Consider the following 20131-nt stretch of genomic DNA (forward strand, 5'->3'; position numbering starts at 1 on the left):
ACCTGCGGGCCGTGACGCCATCCGCAGGTGCGCAGGTGGGAACCGGGTTCCTCTGCAGGAGGCCTAGCTGGGTCTCGGTGACCCCCACATTCTGGACCGAAGGGCCTGAGGAAGGCGCAGGAGCGGGACGAGCAGGGCTTCCCCTCTGCGCCCGGGCGGGCACCCCTGGCCCACCGCCCCTCTCCCGCCCGCCCCCGGGGCGCACGACCCCCGCCAAGGGCGCGCGGGGTCCGGCCGCTCGGCGCCGGGGTGGCAGCGGGGGGCGGTGGCTCCCGCGGGCCCGCCCACTTCCCGGGGGCGCGGGGCGGGGCGCGCGCGGGGCGGGGCGGGGCGCGGGTTCGGGGCGGGGCGGGGCGGGGGCGCGCGGGGCGCGGGGTGGAGCAGCCGCGGGGCGGTGTCCGCCCCAGTCGCCCGCGCGCGCCGGCCGCCGCGCCATGTCCTGCTACATCTACCAGCTGCCCGCCTGGGTGCTGGACGACCTGTGCCGCAACATGGACACGCTCAGCGAGTGGGACTGGATGCACTTCGGTGAGCGGCCCGAGCGGCCCCGCGGGGTCGGTCCGAGGGGCGCCCCCACCCGGGGGACCGGCCTCTCCGCCGGGGGTGGGGGGGCGGGGGCGCTGCTGGACCTTCGGGGCCCTGTCCCCGCGGGCTGCGCGCGCACCGGGACCCCGAGTTCTGGGCGCCCGCGGGGGCCGGGGCGGTGGACCCCCGACGCCCGCGGCGCTGACCCGCCGACCGAAGGAACCGATTTAGGGGGGCGGGCGCTCTCGCCCGAGCTTGGGTTCGCGAAGCGGCGGGCGGGATTTGAACCCCGAGGCTGGCTGCGCCCTGACCCCCGTGGCCCCGGGACTGGCTGCGCGGGGTCCTCAGGGGCCCAGCTGGCACCTGCGCTCCGGGCGCCGCAGCCCCCCAGCTGGTGACTTTGGGGGTGCCTTTACTTCTCTGGCCTCTGCTTCTTAATCAGCGACCTGGAGGTAAATTAGATCTGCCAGAGGGTGGTTGTGAGTAATGGAAATTACAGAGCAGCACCGGATAGCTGCGTGACAAATTCCAGCAAACGTAGGGAAGTCTTCACAGGGGCCCTTTGTTTTATATTTAAGTCGGTGTAACCGGTGTCACTATGTTGTAAATTTATATTTATGTTCTATGAAAAGCTTGGGTTAGGAAATACAGCATCTGTGCAGGAGTGTGTCCTACAGAGGTGCAGTCCAGAGGCTGACGGCGCAGGGGACGCCCGTGTGTCCTCCACCCACTTGGAGCAAACGCTGTGTGTTTCTCCCTGGTGGTTCTCAGCCGGGGAGTGTGTGGGTGGGGTGCTCGCCCCCTCAGGGCCCTTTGAGCTTCTCGTGGCATTTTTGGTGGTTACAACTGGTGTTGCTGTGGGGTGAGGTCAGAAAACTGTCAAACCCTACAAGGCATAGGACAGCCCCACCTCCCAGAATTATGCGCGCTCAGTGCTCACGCTGTGGTGATTCAGGTGCCCTGTTCTGGCTGAGCCTCGGCGCTATCCCGGCTATGGCCTGGGCGGGATCCCCGGCCAGGGAGCTGACCCACATGGTGCGACAGACTTTTCCTGTCTCGCTGGCTGCTCCCCTTGGGAGTGTATTTATTTTTATTTCTTTTTAAGATTTATTTATTTATGCGTACAAGAGCTGGGGTACAGGCCAGAGATGCGGGGGGTGAAAGGATTCACCAGAGACAGAGCGGGAAACAGAACAGGCAGACTGACGAAATACACGGCTGAGGGGAGCAGAGGGCAAGACAGGAGAGGTCTGCCGCGCCATGTGGGTAGCTCCCTGGCTGCCTGGGGATCGAACTCGTGCTGCAGAGGCTGCGGATTGCTTCATAGTGTGGTGCTTAAACCCCTTAGGAGTGTATTTAAGTGGATCCACCTGTTCAGCTCCCCACTCTGTCTCTGGTGGGTCCTCTCACCCCCCACGCCTCTGGCCTACACCCCAGTTCTTCTACACAAAAATGAATTTAAAAAAGAACAGAAACCCTGTTTTAAGCCAAGAGTAATACCAGAGTCAAAATACACACAAAATGATTAGCTCAAACTACCGCTCGGGGCTGGCCATCCTCAACATTTGGATGCTAATAATAATAGTTACCTATGCACACACACTGTCCATGTACACATACGCAGCTAAGGTTGCGGGCCAGCAGAGTGCTGGGTGTTTTAGACTTTTGCATCTTTGTTCCCTACACACGTTTACTTACATGTCTACTCTTTTTAAAACATCTGATCACATACATTCTAATAGCCTGCTTTTTTTCCCTTAAGCTCTATCACAGTTATTTCTTCTGGCCAAGCCATTTCTTTCACAATAAGGAGTCAGGTTTTATTTTCAGTGTGTGTTTCGATGCACCATTTTTTTTTTAATAGAGGCATGTTTTTATTTATTTATTTATTTTGTTTTGTTTGTTTGTTTATACATGCACTGGGTACAGTCAGAAGCGCGGGAGGGTGAGAGAATTCACCAGAGCCAGAGCAGGGAGCAGAGCAGGCAGAAGGACCGAAGTACACTGCTGAGGGGAGCAGCGGGCGGCAGGAGAGGTCTGCGCGCCATGTGGGACCCTCCTCCGGTGGCCGGGGAGCAGCCGGGGATCGAACTGGCGCCGCAGAGGGCGCGGGCAGCTTCGCAACCCAGTGCTCAACCGCTGCGTCACCGGGGAGGCCCTCAATGCACCATTTTTAATGAAATGTGTCACAGGCAGCAGGTCGCAGGGTGTACATGATCCACCTGGAGGGGAGTAAGGAGTTTCCACACCTGTGTGCTTAATCTGTCTCTCTGGAGGCCAATCAGGGCAGCCAGGAGCCAAGAGGACGCCTTCCCTACCCTGGTTTCTAGGCTTCTCCGGATTCCTCTGCTCTGGTCAGCTGGGATTTAGCTGCTTCACAGGTTCCCTGGAGTGGAACCAGACCTTCTGTTGGAGGCGCCCTCCGGTGTCTTCCGGTGCCCTCCAGTGTCTTGGCCTGAGCTGTGAGCGCCAGGGTCACTTCCCTTCCCGGGACATGGTCTTAAAGGCACACCTATGGCTTTGAGAAAGGGGCAGCTTTACTGAGACAGAATTCGCCGGATCTACACTCAGACCTTTCAAGTGCACCATTCAGTGGCATTGAGTAAGCGGACACGGTTGCATCTCCACCTGCACAGACTATCTTAGAACATTTCATTTACCCAAAAAGACACTTTCTTCCTTTTAACCATCACCCCCAACACGCCCACACACCAGCTTTTCCCCATTTAGGCCTTAACTATTCTGACCGTTTCGTGTAAACGGAATCCCGCCGCCAAGGGGCCGTTGGGACCGGCCTTTCTTGCAGCGTGTCTTCAAGATGTAGCCATGTGGCCGCACGTGACGGTGCTGAATGTTTTTTATTGCTGAATAATATCATATTGCACAGATGCTCCCACATTTTATATATCCAGCGATCAGCTGAAGGGCACTGGGGTTCTGTCCGCTTCGGGGCTAGTATGAGTAAGTGCCTAGGGACCTTTGGGCGCAAGGTTTCGTGTGATACCAGGTTTCGTGTGATATCTTTTGGGTAGATACCAAGGTGTGGAATTCCTGAGCCAGAGGGTAACCCTGTTGGACATTGGAGGACCCCCCACCCCCAACAATGGCTGCGCAGTGTCACGGCCACCAGCAGTGGGTGAGGTCTCCACATCCCACATCCTCCCCGGCACTTGGTATTGTCTGTGCTTTGGGTTCTGGCCACTGGAGCGAGCGTGATGTTGTCTCTCCTTGTGATTTGCTTTGCGCCTCCCTCATGACTGATGGAGCTGAGTGGCTCTTTGAGGCTGATTGGACCTTGGTACGCATTCTTTGGAGAGGGCCTCTGACCCTTGGGGTCTCCTCCCAGACCCCCAGGAATGCCTGCCCCACGCTGGCCTCCGTGGTGTGCACTCAGGGGCCCTGGATCTTGCCTTTGCCTTGGACATTCTCTCTCCCCTACCTGACTTCCTTATCTGTGAGAGTTCCCTCTCGCTGCTGTAACAAATCCCAGCTTGAGAGGCTTACAACAGCCATTGCCTGCATGACCTTCAGGCTGCCAGGCCCCAGGGCCCTAAAATTCATGTGCCTTAGAGCCCGCTGGGCAGGCCCTAGGAGAGACCCGTTTCCTGCCTGTCACCCCTTGGCTCCTGTTGCTCTCAGGGCAGCAGCTCACCTGATCTCTGCTTCCTCATCACACCCCCAAGCCGACCTCGCCTGGTTCTTAGAAAGACCCTTGTGAGGACCTGGGGTCCCGCTCAGATAATCCAGGACAATTTCCTCATCTCCAAGTCCTTTGTTTAATCTGCCCCACCTGCAAAGTCCCCCAAAGGTGGTCTGGCAGGGAGCCACGTTCACACGTTTTGGGGTCAGCGTATGACGCTGACATCTTTGTGGGGTGCTTAGTTTTTTGGGCCTCAGCTCCCTGGAAAGGTGGGTGGCCCGCCTCCGCGACCCTGCCCCATCATTCCGCCTGGCGTGCTTGGACACCGCCTGCTCCTTCCTTCTTGCCCTGCTTCTCTCCTGGAGTGTAAGCACCGCAGGGCGGGGTGTCTGCTACCTCCTGCGTTCCCTTCGCCGAGCACGGCACCTGCCAGCAGGTGGACCCTGAGCCACCACCAGGTAGAATGAGGAGCTGAAGGGTGTCGGGATATGGGGGTGCAGGGTGCATCCCCTTCTCGCCTGTGCGGTGGCTTGGCGCCCTGGTCAGCCAGCTCTCCGTGCTGGGCCCGGCGTCGGTGGCCTGGAGCTGGCCAGTCGTCACATGCTCCCTGGATCCTCTCCCCAGAGCAAGTGCTGCCATCACCGTCCTTGTCCTCAACAGCCTTGGCGCCTGTGAGTCATTCAAGGAAAACTCAGTATGAGTCACTGAGGGCTGATTGTGGTGCTGGGAGTTCAGAAAATTCCAACCATAATCTGACCGCTCCTCGGATTATACATCTGTAGGCGGATCCCTTGGCTGCCTCTGTTGGTGTCCTCGGGGGAAGCTATGTCTGTTTATTTTTTCCTAAGATTTATTTATTTGTGCATACAAGAACTGGGGTACAGGCCAGAGGTGCAGGGGATGAGAGGACTCACCAGAGACAGAGTGGGGAGCAGAACAGATGGATCCACTGAAATCCACTGCTGAGGGAGCAGCGGGGAGACAGGAGAGGTCTGCTGCTCCATGTGGGCCAGCTCCCTGGCAGGACTCCAACTCCTGCCATGCTGCAGTGGCTGCGGATAGCTCCACAGTGCTGCGACTCAACCTCTTGCACCACCAGGGAGGCCCTATGTCTGTTTTTGCCCTTGGAGGACAGCAGTGTGTTAACCATCCAATAGGACAGGTTTCCCGAGTGCGTAGACGGCAGGACAGTTCCGGCTCACATCTGTGTCACACCTCCTATGTGCCAGCGTGTTCCAAGAACTTCCATCTGCGCGGCTGATCTGATCCGCCCCATGGCCTCTAAAGCTGACACTGTTCTTATTCTTGATGGACAGAGGAGGAAACCGAGGCACAGGGAGAGGTGCAAGGCCTTCCCCCAGCACACAGCAAGGAAGTGGAGGGACAGGATTTGAGCCCTGGCCTTGGAATCCAGTCTGGGTCCTGAGCAACCCAGTTCTGACCTGCTACACGAGACAAGTCTGTAGGGAGAAGATTAGAAAGAGAAGTAGAGCCAGACCTTTTCTGGGGGGGTTTCCCAGTGGGATGTTATGGAGACTGTGGTTTTCTCCTGCTTTCCAGATGTGGTGTAATAACCAGTTATTCTCACTTGGGCGTTGAGAAAACAGGTGTGGAATTAGCAGGGCCCTCCACTGGGCTGCTCCCCCCAGATGTCCTCTGGTCTCCCTGCTGCAAGGGGCGGTTAAACACTGATGTCAAGAGCTTAAGAACGTGTTAAGGCCATGTTTATGGCACCAAAGTGTCTGAAATGCCGGGCACCTTGGGGGTACTTGCTGTGCCCCCTGCGTGCCATGAGCAAGCGCACCCCAGGCTGGGGCCAGGCTGAGCTCCCGGATGACCGACCACGCTGCTTTCCCATGACATCACAGCGGGAGGTGTGCCGCCAGCTGCCCCCGTGCTGCAGGGGGTGTTCCTTCCTCTTCTCTGCCGCTGGAACCAGCCCCTGTGACATCACTTCCCATGGACCAGGAATCTGGCCTGTGGTTTCCAGTGACTAAAGTCGCAACTCAAGAATTTTCCATCCCAAACAGGGTGCTTGTCCGAGGTGTTGACTCCTTCCCCATCCCTCAGGGAGGTGGCTGAGCAGAGCCACTGTCACTTCCTGGCTTTCCTCTTCCCACCCACCAGGCGCTTAGGGGCAAGTCCAAACCTAGGGGTGTTTGCTGCCCTATGTTGTGGGGGTCCTGGTTGGCTGCCTTCCCTCCCCCGCCCCATTCACTTGTATTTTTCAAATGGAAAAGTGTCCTGGGCTGCTGGTTTCTGCAGCAAGCATCACCTGGATTCCTGTACCACGATTTCTGAAATTCAGGAACTGATTATTTTATTCTTCATTTTGTTTATTTAAATATTTATTTTTATTTATTTATGCATGCAAGAACTGGCATGTAGGCCAAGGTGTGGGGGGTGAGAGGACTCACCAGAGACAGAGTGGGGAGCAGAACAGGTGGATCCACTGAAATCCACTGCTGAGGGGAGCAGCGGGGGAGACAGGAGAGGTCTGCTGCACGGTGTGGGTCAGCTCGCTGGCCGGGGCTCGAACTCGTGCTGCAGTGGCTGGCGATAGCTTCATAGCGCTGAGACTTAACCCCTGCACCACCAGGGAGGCCCCTCTTCATTTTTTTTTTTTACTGCTTCTCTCACTTCAGTAAACTCAGTGGGATACTATGTGACCATTGAAAGTGCCACCTATTATTTTGTTATTGTTTATGGACTGAGCTGCTAGAGAGGAGAGGCTGGGGGCGGGGCGGGGACCCTTCTTATGACCCTTCTTATGCGCTGTTTAGGTCCCTCTGGGTACCTTTTAATTTTCCCTCAGTCCTTTGCAATGACTTTCTCAATGGCGCTATTTTGGAATTTTCAGGCCTTTCTGCTTAAGCTCGGTGTCCTCCTGCCGGCTTGGCGCGCTTGCTGTGTGCACGTCCTCGTGCTCTCTCTCATCCTCAGCGGCCTCCTGTCGTGACCCCTACAGTTCTCAACCTGGAGTTTCAGGCCGAGTCTGCCATTTTGTACTTGTCCTCAGAAAACAAGCAGGTGCGCCTGCAGCCAGTGCTCTCTGGTCTCTCAAGCCTGAGGCTCGAGGCTCGCTAGGCTCAGCTAAGCCTGGGCCTCTGGAGCCCCCAGATGCCTCGAGGGATGTGGCGCGGCTGTGGGCTTGGGAGCTGTGTCTCCCATGCCTGGTCGGCAGAAACTTTTCAGGAGCCTGGTGAGACCTAGAATCAGTTTGCTCCAGGAGCAACGCACTTACCCTGACTCGGGAGCCTCAGAGTTAGGTCAAGTGCTCTGGCAGCTTCTGAGTGCTTCACCCACGTCCCCCGTGTCTAGCTCGGCTCCGAGGGCCTCGTTCGCAGTAGCCTCAGCTCACCTGCAGGTGAGCAAGGAGATGCTCCTCCAGGCTGGCGTGAGGAGGCCGTGGGTGCGCATGGCCACCCCTTCCCAGCGTGGGCCTGGAGCCTGGGCAGCGAGCCAGCAGGCTCGAGCAAGTGGGGACTGAGCGAGTGCTCAAGGCTTGGGTTGCAGGTGGCGCCTTCTGCCCTGGAAGGGAGCGCCAGTTCCGGTGGGCGCTGACTGCAAAGAGAGTGGAACTTCGAACCAGAGGAATTTGCGCGCGGCCCCCAGAAATGGCGCGAGAGCTGTGCATGTGATGGGCGCGGCGCCTGTGCCGGCAGAGGTCTGTCTTGTGAAGCCCATCACTGCCACCAAAACTGTTAAAAAAAAACAAAATTCAACTGAGTGGAGTTTAAAGATCTGATTGGCTTCTTTCAAGGAGTCAGCAGCCCGCGGCGCAGCAGTTCAAAGGAGCCGGCCGAGCAGTGCGGGGCAGGGGGATAGACAGAGGCCCGGCCCGGGGAGTGACGCTGGCAGATCGTGGCTTGGTCGTGGAAGAGTGTTTTCGTTCAGGGGGTGGCAGGGATCTCCCTGGATGATGAGCTCCTGGGTGTGGACCTGGCAATCCTCATGGACTGCTGAAGTCCCCACCTCAGGGAGCCGGGAACTGCTCTCAGTCTCAGTTTGGTGACGCAGGGCTGAGGGGAAGGGACTCCTTTGGGCCCATTCTGTTATTTTGAATCAAGGGAAGGCAGTGGGGTTCTAGCACCCCCTTAGAGCCCAGGACACAGGCTCTCCTGCCCCAGCCTCCGCCCTGCCTCCCGTGGGGTCTCCTGAGTCTGGTGTCACTGGCGTCTGCTCAGGTGTCGCTGTGCCTAATGGCCCGTATTCAGTGGAATCGGCGTCAGGACAGGGTTGCCTGTGGAGGCAGCTGGCAGCGGGTTCGGGTTCAGCCAGAGTTGGGGTGGAGGGAGCTGTTACAGACAGAGCCGCCGGCGGGGGGCGCTCCATGGAGGGTCGCCTCTGGCTGAGCAGCCCCTGTCCTCGCCTTCCAGCCTCCTATGTGATCACGGACCTGACCCAGCTGCGCAAGATCAAGTCGATGGAGCGGGTGCAGGGCGTGAGCATCACCCGGGAGCTGCTGTGGTGGTGGGGCATGCGGCAGGCCACCGTCCAGCAGCTGCTCGACCTGCTGCACCGCCTGGAGCTCTACCGCGCTGCCCAGATCATCCTGAACTGTGAGTAGCCACGGCCCAGCCGCGGCCCCACACACCCCAGCCTGGCTGTGCCCCCTCACCCTCAGGCCCCCTTTCAGTCTTTCTTTCTTTCTTTTTTTTATTTTGGATTTATTTATTTATTTTTTAAAAAGATTTATTTATTTATTTATTCATTTATACATGCACTGGGTACAGTCAGAAGCGCGGGAGGGTGAGAGAATTCACCAGAGCCAGAGCGGGGAGCAGAGCAGGCAGAAAGACCGAAGCACACTGCTGAGGGGAGCAGCGGGCGGCAGGAGAGGTCTGCACGCCATGTGGGACCCTCCTCCGGTGGCCCGGGGAGCAGCCGGGGATCGAACCGACGCTGTAGAGGCTGCGGGCAGCTTCGCAACCCAGCGCTCAACCGCTGCGCCACCGGGGAGGCCCTATTTCTTTAATTTTTTTAAAGACTTATTTATTTATGCATACAAGAACTGGGGTACAGGCCAGAGGTGTGGAGGGTGAGAGGATTCACCAGAGCCAGAGTGGGGAGTGGGGGCAGAACAGGCAGACTGACTGAAATACACTGCTGAGGGGAGCAGCGGGGAGACAGGAGAGGTCTGCCACGCCATGTGGGTAGCTCCCTGGCCAGGGATCAAACTCATGCTGCAGTGGCTGCGGACAACTTCATAGTGCTGAGACTTAATCCCTTGCGCCACCAGGGAGGCCCCAGCTCCTGCCTTTCTGTCCCTCAGGCCTCTGGACTCAGGGAGGGCTTCCAGGAGGAGGGGTGTGGACCCAGAGCAAGGACCGAGGGACGGGGCTTACAGACCCCCTCCCCCAGAGATCATTCGGGAGAGCGGGGCCCGTGGGGTGTTCTCACAGGTGGGAGGTTGAGTCTGCAGCCTGTGCTGGCCTTGCAGGGCCGCCCAGCGGACACCAGAGCTGTCGTGGGGCCTATGGGGCCGCTCTTCAGCCACCTAGCGATGCTCACGGACTTGGGGTATGCAGAAGCCACAGAGCTTTCCATGCCAGGCCTCTTGGTAATGGAGGTGGCTGGACTACTCCAGGTAGTAGGGCAGGTGGTGGCAACACACCAGCTGGAGGCTCCAGCCAGGTCCTCCCTTGCACCCGGCGCACAAGTGATGTAGAATCCACTGGAGGGCTCTTCTCAAGTCATGGCCTCCTCCCCAAACCTCCGCCCCTGCCTGGCCTGTCTTCCCCCACCCACCATTCTCCTCGGGCTGGGGAGGAGTGGTCTGCTCCACCACTGCCTCCACCTGCCTCTGGAACCCACGGGAAGCCCTGCACCTGAGTGAGGCTGCAACAGGTGCCTGCACGCTCAGCCCCAGGCGAGAGACCTGGGCAGCTCCTTCCTTTCCCTGCTCGGCCTTACCTGTGTCAGTGGGACAGGGGCGCTCCTAAGTCTGAACTTGTGTGCTAAGCATGAGCCTCCTCTGGAGGCTGCTGGGACCTCGGCCCAAGCTAGGCCCAAACCACCTGGCCTTCCATTTGGCAGGTGTGACCGAAACCTGCCTCCGGCCAGATGCTGATAAATAATTACTGAGCGGCTATCGATTGAATGTTACTGATTCTTGAGTGCCTGCCACTTTTTTTGTGTTTTGAGAAAATTAATGATAAACTCTTGAGGCTGGGAGGGAGGGGGGAGAGCTAGGAGGGCGCGCAGGCCACGGGACCGAGCACGGTCAGGAGCTGGTCTAGGCCTGGACTTGCACCAGGTCCACCACAGAGGGGGTGGGGACCGCGCCAGGCCCTGGCTGTGCCCCTGCCAATGGCTGAGACGCTGTGGGTGTCTCCAGGCCGGAAGCCCAGCACACCAGGGAGTGAGACACCGGCCCCTCGCTTTGGAGATAGACAACGGGCCTTGATGTCAGGGCCTGCCTGGGGCCTAATCTTGAACATCATTTTAACCATTTTAGGTCAGGGAACAGCAGCGCAGATTTACAGATAGGCTGTCAGACCCAGCCTGTCACCTTTATTCGAGTTTCCCTGACCCAGAGGCTGACAGCTGCTGGTGCTAAGTGTGGCTCCTCCCACAGCCAATTGAGGGGGCTGCTCCAGGACCCCTTTTTCAGTTTCTTTCTTTTCCAGTTTTCTTCTCATGCAAGGAAGACCAACGTGGCCGTGACTCACCCAGGGCTGCAGTCTGGTCAGGGTGGGATTGGCGGTCATGCTCGGGAACTGGAAGGTCAAGCCCTCCTTCAGGGCCTTTCTCATCAGCTTTGTGGAAAGCTTCCTGGAGAGCTTCACGCGAAGTGGGGATGGGGACCTGCAACCTCCACAGCTGTGAGAGTCTGACCTTTGTTTCTGAGCCTCTTCTCTCTTCCCTCGACCTTGTGAACGTGCCTGGAGGGGCTTGGAAGTGTGTTTCCACTTGGAAACACACGTTAGTGATTTTGCTAAAGTTTGGAGTTCTTGGCAAGGTACTTTCTTTTTCTCGTTTTTGGGATTTTTTTTGGTTTTGTTTCATTAGGAAAAAACTCCCCAGTGCTGTGACTCTCCCCCCCCCTTCTTGGAGGCGGGTGTGGAGGGGTCTGGGCAGCTTTTTCAGCGCCGGTGTTCCGGAGGGTCAGTCTGAGACTTCCTGGCGTGTGGGGCGGTTTGGCCTGACTTTGCGTTTGCCTTAGATGCTTCGTGACCTTGCTCAGTTGCCCTGGCACCTGGGAACCCAGCTCCTGCTGACCATGCCTTCGGAGTAGCTTTGACGAAAACACATCCTGAAAACCACACTCCTCACAAGTCCCAGCTCTGAAGTGGCTTCTCAGAGGCGTAGGTGTCTGGGTGACACAGCCGCGTGGCGCTTACCGTTGGGCGCGTTCTGAGAAAGTGTGCAGTGAGGTGAGGTTGTGGTTGCGAGCACGTCAGCGTGTGCTCTCTCTCTCTCTCACACACACGCGCGAGCACACACACGGAGATGGGCCCACCTGCCGCACACCTCGCTCGTACCAGCTGAGGCCTGCAGGAGGTTACACCTGAGCTGACAGGGTGTGTGGGGACCACTGGGGGCCACACTTGTGTCCACTCTCTTGAAATCCTGTCCTGTGAGTGGCTGCTAGTCCCACTCTGTAAAGTCTGGGCCTGTAGGTCTATGTTCCTTAACTGCCGAGGCTGTAACAGGGGGTGCTCCGGGAAAAGGGAAGGTTCCACGTTCCCTGCCCCACCTAAGGGAGGGTTCCCTGACCCACTTAAGAGGAAGCTGGAGAGGGAATGGGGAAGGAAGGAGCAGGATGGAGAACCAGAAGGAGGCCTGGAGGAGGCACACGGAGCAGAGAGACTCGTGGAGAAGCTGCACTGGCTTCTTGCTGCTGGACTGGGTGAAACAGACGTTGGTGAGAGACCCGTGGGGAGGTTAACAATGGCAGAGTTCACCTCGATTTTGATTTTACTCTTTTCCTTCCAGACTTGTCTGGCTGTTTCTGCCCCTTCCCTATGGGTCCCCGCAAGGAGGTGTCGTAGATGTGTGGCAGGCTTTGGGGCCTCAGAGGCCCTGCTTTGAGCCAGTCCTGTTTGGCTGGACATTTACCCAGGAGGGGATGGGTAACTTCGGATGCTTGGTGTGGAAACTATATTCTTCCCCATTCTCCCTCTTTTCTGTATTGCATGCTGATTGTATTAAAGTTCCTTTTTATTAAAGGCCTTATATGTTTTGTTTTGATGCGGCAGATGACAGGACCTATGTAGAGTGGGCAGCTTTGGGGGTTCTGGGGTGCCCCTCTCCTTGACCTGTAACAAGACCAGTGTTGTTACAGGGGGAGGCAGGGGGAGGGGCACTCTGCAACCTCGAGCCTGCACCTCTAAATGGGCTCTGCCATCGGTCCCATAAAGACCAAACATACTCTTGGTGTGTAAGACCCTCCATGGAAAAGAACTTGAATATAATTAGGGTGCAGTGGAAAGGAGAGAAGGGAAATAATATAGTTTAAAAGTTTTTCCATAAAATACCCAAGTCAAGCACCCAGAGTTACCCATCCCCTCGTGGGTAAATGTCCAGCCAAACATTGTTGGCCCAGAGTAGGACAATGGAGGCCCAAAAGCTTGTCACTGTCTAAGGCGCCTTCTGGTGGAGGCCCATGGGGAAGGGGCATTCGGGGCCTGCAGGTCTGCAAGGAAAGGAGCAAAATCAAAGCACAAGTTAAGGGAGCCTCCCTGGTGGCGCAAGGGGTTAAGCACTGCACTGTGAAGCAATCCACAGCCTCTGCAGCATGAGTTCGATTCCTGGCCAGCCAGGGAGCAACCCACATGGCAAAGCAGACCTCTCCTGTCTTGCCTGCTGCTCCCCTCAGCAATTTACTTCAGTCACTCTGCCTGTTCTGTTCCCCTCTGTCTCTGGTGATTCCTCTCAACACCCCCCCCCGCCCCCGCATCTCTGGCCTGTACCCCAGCTCTTGTATGCATGAATAAATAAATCTTAAAAAAAAAAAAGCACAAGTCAAGGTACCAGCTGCTGGTGTCAGCCCCCGCAGGCCTCTTGCCATATCTCTGTCTTTTTCAAGAGTCTCCTTCCATGTCCCTCAGGACCCTGGCAGAGTGTGATTCAATTTGTCAACCATGAAACCTATATCGACTTAAATAAGACACTTGTATTTCTCTCTCATGAGGCAACTATGTGCCCAGGGCTGATGGAGGACCAGGCGGTCTTGGACACCTGGCTGCTGACTTGCACCTGAGGTCACCTCTCTCTGCCTCCAGCGCACTTTCCAGCCAGCAGGGAGGGCTTGGCTGGAAGCCCCACACCAAACTGTACTTGCAGGCCCCTGGCCGGGCCTGGGTCATATGACCCCATCTAGTTGCAAGGGAGGCTGGGAAATGTGATCTTTCACTGGGAAGTCATGTGTACATCCACAGCTCTGTCACTCTGGTGGGGAGGGAATAAATGTTGGGACAGCAGTCTCCCATAAGTCCCCCCCCGTTGGGCACCCACATATCTGTCTTCTACAGGTGACTTGGGGAGACAGGCCTAGAGTCCTAATCTGGCCCAAGATCTGGGGGTGATGCTCAGGCTTCTCCATCTGCCCCTAGTGATTCAGTATCTGCTCCCCGCGTGCTCCCCCAGAAAACCCAAAACTCGGTGGTGACGGCGAATAGAAAGGCACAGCAAAGCTCACCAAGCCTGTGGTTTCTTTAGCAATACCATTCTCTTAATAAACTAGACACTTCTGGTCTCTTGGTTTCTAATCAGTTCTGCATGTGATAACCGCAGCTAAAGACCGAGCCCAGATGGGTCTTAGTTCTTAACCCTGAGGTGTCTTGATCATTTACTGGCCTCTGCGCAGCCTGCCCTGCTTCTCCCCCTAATTTCATGTGCTTCTCCCCCTAATTTCTTTTTTTTTAAGATTTATGTATGTGTATAAGGATTGGGGTGCAGTCCAGAGGTGTGTGTGGGGTGGGAGAGGTTTCACCAGAGACAGAGTGGGGAACAGAACAGATGGATCTACTGAAATACCCTGCTGAGGGGAGCAGCGGGTGAGACAGGAGAGGTCTGCTGCTTCCTGTGGGACAGCTCCCTGGCCGGGATGGAACCCAGGCAGCAGCAGTGATGGCACTGAGACTCAACCCCTAGGCCAGCAGGGAGCCCCAGGAGAGCTATTTAAAGGGCAGATCCACGAGGCGGGGTGCAGGGCAGCCTCCCAGCCTGTTCTGGCGGGGCCAGGCCTGGGCACATGCAGACGGGTCACACTCCTGCCATGCAAGTCTGACCCGGCCTTTCTGCCCAGGAAACTGTGAGACATTCATTAGTCAGGAGCGAAGGCACCGGCTAGCCTGGCGCCTCTCGGACAGCGTGGTGGACACGTTGTTTGGACAGTAGATTAGTGCTCCTATGCCCAGAGGACCTGGGGCGGCTCATCCCCCACTCCGCTCCAGTTTCTTTCACCATCTCCTTTCTACATGGACCAGCTCCGCTGGGGATCCCCGAGAGAGAAAGGACATGTAGACATTTGCGCCTTCTCCCCAGAGTGGAGAGTCTCCCGGCATATGGACCCGAGCATTGCCGGGGCTGTTTGGTGTGAGAGGCGTGACCTTTCAGACAGTGGTGTCAGGGTCTCAGCGAAATTCTCTGCTAGTTACTGCGTTGGCTCGGCTGCCGGCTGCCGTAAGAAAGGCCCAGAGAGCATCAGCTGAAACCAAAGAGGGCGTCTGGCCATCGGTGGGCAGTGAAACCAAAGAGGGCGTCTGGCCATCGGCGGGCAGTGCAGCGCTGACGCGGCGCATCACGGTGGCGGGGGCTCAGGCTTGGCCTGCCTTATCCTGCTGCCCTTACCATGTGGTTTGGGGTACCTGCTCCTGCGCCACCTTCTGCCGCATCAGCTGCAGGGGACGCCCCTTCCTCTTAAGGGTAAACTCTGGAAGATGCGCACACCATTTCCCCCAGTCCGATGGCCTGGAACTTCGACGCGTGACCGACGCCAGCTACCACCGAGCCCGGGAGGTGTGATTTTTTTAAGCGAGTCAGCCCTGGGCCTAGCAAAGGCTCTGGAATATCGGGAGACAGGAAGAATGGAGGTTCTCTGCCATGCTCGCACTATCTGTAAATAATGTGCTTGTGCCATTCTTCGTTTCATATTTATCGATTTAAATACTGTTTACTAACCTCTAGCGAGGATTTGCCTTATGCACACCTGCCCTCCCCGCTTCCAAGGTATTTCCAAGGTATTTCCAGCATGCTTTTGAGTGCCTCTATGGATTGCTTTTGCAAATTTTAAAAAATACTCTCATGTGTTTAGTTCTGTCAGCTCGGGCAGCACCGCCCGATTCCCACTGTCAGCTGGAGACGTGGCTCCCCCACGGAGACCAGCGGGAGAGACCCGGGGAAAGAGGTCTCCGTGGATGGGCCTGCAAGGTCAAGGTCTCTGGGTCATCACAGGAGGCGGAGCCACCCTAGACTAGACTAGGGCATGTCCTCCCTAGTCTAGAGTAGCACCCCAACCCTGTGCCTCTGAATTCGGCGCCGGGTCACGTCCTCGCAGCCCCAGCCTGGGAGGGTTGTGCGGGCAGACCCCTGAAGCCCTGCTGGTCCCGCGGCCCAGAGACGGTGCCGGCTTCTCATTCAAATGTGTTTGGCCGTGGGGCCCCTTTTCAACTGCCCCCATTCCCATCAACCAATACGCCGGACATTGCTGCTCGAGTGAAACGGTGGCCACGGTGACGTTGCTGGGTCTCGGGGAGCCCCACGGTGTAGAGTCCAGGAGTCAGGCAGCATGTGGCATCGACAGTCACCCTGAGTCCCCAGGGCCACCTGTCACTCTGGGACTTAGCTCATGAGGCCTCCTGAGCGGGGCTTTCCCCAACTCCCAGGCCCAGGAGGGGACCAGAGGAGGATGACACAGAGCCCTGAGCCCACTGCACTGCGAGTGGCGGGGGGAGAAGTGTGGGTGGTGGGTGGGTGTGTGGGTGGGGGGCAGCTGTGAGTGGAAGGGAAGGGAAGTGAAACTCGAGCCTCCCTTCAAAGGGACCACACAGGGGGGCTGCTCGCACGCAGCAGCCTGGCCCTGGCGTGGGGAGGAACTGTGATCGTGATCACGGCCCACAGGGACCTGGGGCCTCTGGGTGCAGCCACCAGCAGCGGGGCTGAGGCTGGGAGAGGCCGTTGGGCCACACACGGCCCCGAAGACCCTGGTCTAGGGTTTGCTCTCCCTGGAGCAAAGGGAAGGTTTTGGGGGGCTTCACCCTGGAAAGCATGTCATTGTTCTGGCTGCTGTGTGGAGTGAGGCCCCAGGCCCCTGAGGTGGAGGACCAGAAGCTTCTGGAATCTGGCAGCATTCGGGAGGTGAGCAGGGCTGCTGCTTCCTGGCTGCTGCCACCATCTTCCCAGGAGTTTCTCTTCAGTTTCACAATGTCCCCGAGGTCTTTGTGGGTTGTGCAACCTCAGCACCCCTGACCTCTGCTCTGGCATCTCCGCCAAAGTCACTTCCTTCCTGGAGCTGTCTTCCTATTCAGTGGGGATTTTCGGCTCTTCTAAAACGAACAGGAAAAGAGCTCTTTTTCCCAAGGAGGACGAGCTGTTGCAAGGTCCCCGCAATTCCCCGATATCTACCCCTTTCCTGCCACCAGGCAGCGTCAGAGTGTGCACGGAGCTCAGGCGCCAGGGCTGCCAGGGACTTGCCACTGGGTGGGGGGCCCTGTGTTGGGCCAAGACCCGCCCCTCCAGGAGCCAGCGTGTCGGTATTCTAGTAGCCACTTGTATTTAGATCTAATATAAGCCAGGCAAGCCCCTTGTCTCCCTGCTCTTGTTCCTGTTTCATGGACGAGGAAAGCAGGCTTGGAGATGAAGTACCGTCTGGAGCCACGCGGCCAGGAATTCGTGGGCCGACGGACGTCAGGTCTGCTGGGCCTGTTATTGCTTCTTGGAATTCAACATAGGCTGTTCATTTTATTTTAGTTTTAAATGCATTTATTTGTGGTTTTTTTTTTTTTTTTTTTTTAACGGTGGCCCCATTAGGATCCCCCCATCGGATGTGCCCACCATGGCCACCCACCACGGGGTCACTCGCTGTCCCCCCCAGAGCCCACTGCGCGTGCTCCCTCCTTGTCCTTCCCCCACCCCCTCAGGGGCTGCAGTTCAGGTCCACAGGACCTTCAGCCCTTCTGGGGCAGGTGTTGAGTCAGCTCCCCTGAAAACATGAGCAGACTTGGCCTTGTTCACCCTCCTTGTGAACGGGGAGGCTTCAGAACATGAGCTGTGATGCTTCCTCCAGGTCTGCTCAGACCAGGGCCTGACATCCTCCCACGCATAGTCGCTCCCTGGCATGAAGCGTGACCTTCTTCGCTGCTGGTTTCTCGGAAGCAGGGGGAGAGCGGACAGAGAGGTGTATGGGGCACACACACCACCCCTGGGTCTTGAGGGGGAGGCTGTGTACCTGGAGGACTGTCATGGATTGAACGTTCTGGGCCTTGCTGTTGGAGCACGGCTGCCCTGGGATGAAGGGATCGACACCGGCTGAGATGACCCACTGACCTGGGCAGACTAGGTGGCGTGACGGCCATAGATACGCCCTGAAATCTCGGCTCAACACGACGAAGATTGTTTTCTCAAAGTTCAACATGGGTGGAGTGGCCTTCTGCAGCCTGTGGTCGGCTAAGTCATCTGTGGTCACCCTGGCGGGGAAAAGTCTCCCTCAACTTAATTGCTTTGTCCAGGAAGTGATGAGAACATTTCCACTTGAAATCCATTGCCCAGAACCAGCCGCCTCCCAGCTGAATTGCAAGGGAGGCTGGGCTCTGAGAAGGTGCCCAGGTGGGGGCTGTCTCTGCTACAGGTCATCTCAGCCCAAAGGGTTCATGATGAAATTCTACCTAGCCATGGTCTACGAGGTCTCTTGGCCCCGTTCTTCATTTCTCTCACCTTCCTGCCACCTTGGCCCCACATTCATTTAATTTCAACTGCTTTCTGCCTCAGGACCTTTGCATATGCAGCTGCTTCTCCTTAGATGGCTGGTTCCTCCCCAGCAACCCTGCGTCCTTCGCATGGTGAATCCTGTTCATCTTTGGGTCTCTTCTTACACTAGCTCTGCTCACAGAAGCCTTCCCTGGACACCCCACATAAGTAGGTCTGTCAGGTACCGCCCCCTCGCATGTTTTCAGCATAGTACTCCTCCCTACTTATAATGAGGTGTTTCTAGTTGACCAGCTTAATGTCAGGATGATGTCAGCTTTTTTTTAAATCTTTTAAAAAAGTTATCTTTCTCACTCAGTTTTGACAACAGATGGCCTTGGCAGGCCCTGGCACCGTGAATGAATGAGTAAGGAAGGGTGAGTCACCCCGGCAGCTGGGGGCTTTGGGCTCCCTGAGAACCAGAAACAGTGAATAGGAGACAGGTCACGCCTCAGGGTTGCCCGATCTGAGCCTGGCTTGAGTTGTGTGCGTGTGCACGTGTGTATGCGATGGTTCGGGTGCCCAGAAGGCTCATCAACCCCAGGGATGAGAAGGGAACAGAAAAGAGGGCCCAGAGAGCTCTATCTGTCCCTGATGTGGTTGGCACCAGGGCCCTTCAGTTACAGCCAAAATTACTTTTGCGTGTTCAAGGTCCACATGAGTCAGCCAAAGAATAAAAACAAGTATACAAATAGTGCATTGTTGTTTCACTTCAGGGCTGTGAAAGTGGGGGGGATTTCCAGGGTGTGCTCACCAAGGAAATGCCTCATCAGCAGCTGGGGCCCCCTGAGCTTCCGAGTAGCCTCTGCATTCAGTGTTCCTGGGCAGCAGGGAGGCACCGGGCGAGGGCCCAGGGGCTTAGCCTTGCCAGTGAAGGGGGTGGGGAGTAAAGACGCCGAATATAGACCAGGTAGTTACACTGGGTCTCACTTGATTCAAGTGTGACACAGAGAGAGCGCTTGGGCCTCTCCCCGGAGCTGTTAGCTGAGTAATGGGCCACACCTGCAGGGAGGTGCGCAGGGCGAAGCCTGCCCTCCAGATCGGGGTAACAATATAATAGTAAATGATAACAACAGCTTCTAACTGCTGAGCAGTCGCTTCTTCATCCTCAGGCGGCTCCCTGGAGGGTGGGGGACAGGGCTGGTCTCCTGGGGCAGGTGAGGAAACTGACACTTAGGACGTGACCTTGCTGGCGAGCCCCGTCTGACTGGCTGGCCGAGCACTGGATGTGACTGGAGTCAGCATCTGGCTCCAGGCTGAAGGCGCCCGCCCCAGGCTCACTAGCAAGCAGGTGGGACAGCCTAGAAATACACAGAGGAAGAGACACCGGGCCATCACCCTTGGCCATGGTGAGGGGGGCACAGAGAAATGCTCTGCCCCCAAGCTCTGACCTCCGGGGCCTGACGCTCAGTCCTCGTCCTCTGGTTCAGTCAGTGGTTCTCGGCCCCACCCTGGCTCTGATTTCACTGCTCTGAAAACTGACGCGTCAACCCTCGGGAGCTTCGGGTGAGCTGTTCCTCTGGTCCGGGGGGTTCCAGCAGAGAGGGGCGCCCAAGCTGCCTGTCCTCCATGGGCACAGGCAGGGGAGCAGGTCCCCATGCCCCAGCTGGGCTCCCGGATGACTGCCCCACAGCCCCTGCCCATTAGAACCCGGCCCCAAGCCGCTGCCACTGAGAGTCAGTTTCCCCTGGAGGCTTCAACATGGAAGTCGCTGGGTCGGAGTCAGAGGTGCTTTGTGTATGCTTTGCCGGCAGGAGAAGCGTGCAGAGGGGACTCTACGTGCCCATCCCCCTGAGTCCTGGGATCACCTAGGAGGGGTCACAGTCACCCCCACTCCACAGAAGACCGTATGAGCTGCGAGGGCCCAGGAATGTGCGTGGGGCACACAGCCAGGCAGCCCAGTGGCAGGTGCGGCCCTCAGGCACCAAGGCTTCCTCTTCTACCCTCGTCTCAGCTGATAATTTGGGGTGTCGTTACCTTGAAGAATGACCTTTATGTGTGGAGTCTTTTGAGAAGGCCCCAGGGAAGCCTCGCACCCTCCCTCCGCTGGTGTTG

At 57.3% G+C, this 20131-nt stretch overlaps 1 protein-coding gene across 1 annotated transcript in view; it reads left to right on the forward strand.

Annotated features, from left to right (window-relative positions):
- Positions 1-422: 422 nt before the first annotated feature.
- Positions 423-20131, forward strand: part of IRAK2 (interleukin 1 receptor associated kinase 2) — a 45814-nt gene continuing 26105 nt past the window's right edge. Inside the window, exons 1-2 of the mRNA XM_037522670.2 lie at positions 423-528; positions 8545-8727. Coding sequence (XP_037378567.1) covers positions 435-528; positions 8545-8727 — 277 coding nt within the window. The 5' untranslated portion in view covers positions 423-434. The remainder of the gene's footprint in view (positions 529-8544; positions 8728-20131) is intronic.

Source organism: Talpa occidentalis, unplaced genomic scaffold, assembly GCF_014898055.3.
Source record: "Talpa occidentalis isolate TD23 unplaced genomic scaffold, MPIMG_talOcc4v2.1 talOcc4.10, whole genome shotgun sequence".
Classification (NCBI taxonomy): domain Eukaryota; kingdom Metazoa; phylum Chordata; class Mammalia; order Eulipotyphla; family Talpidae; genus Talpa; species Talpa occidentalis.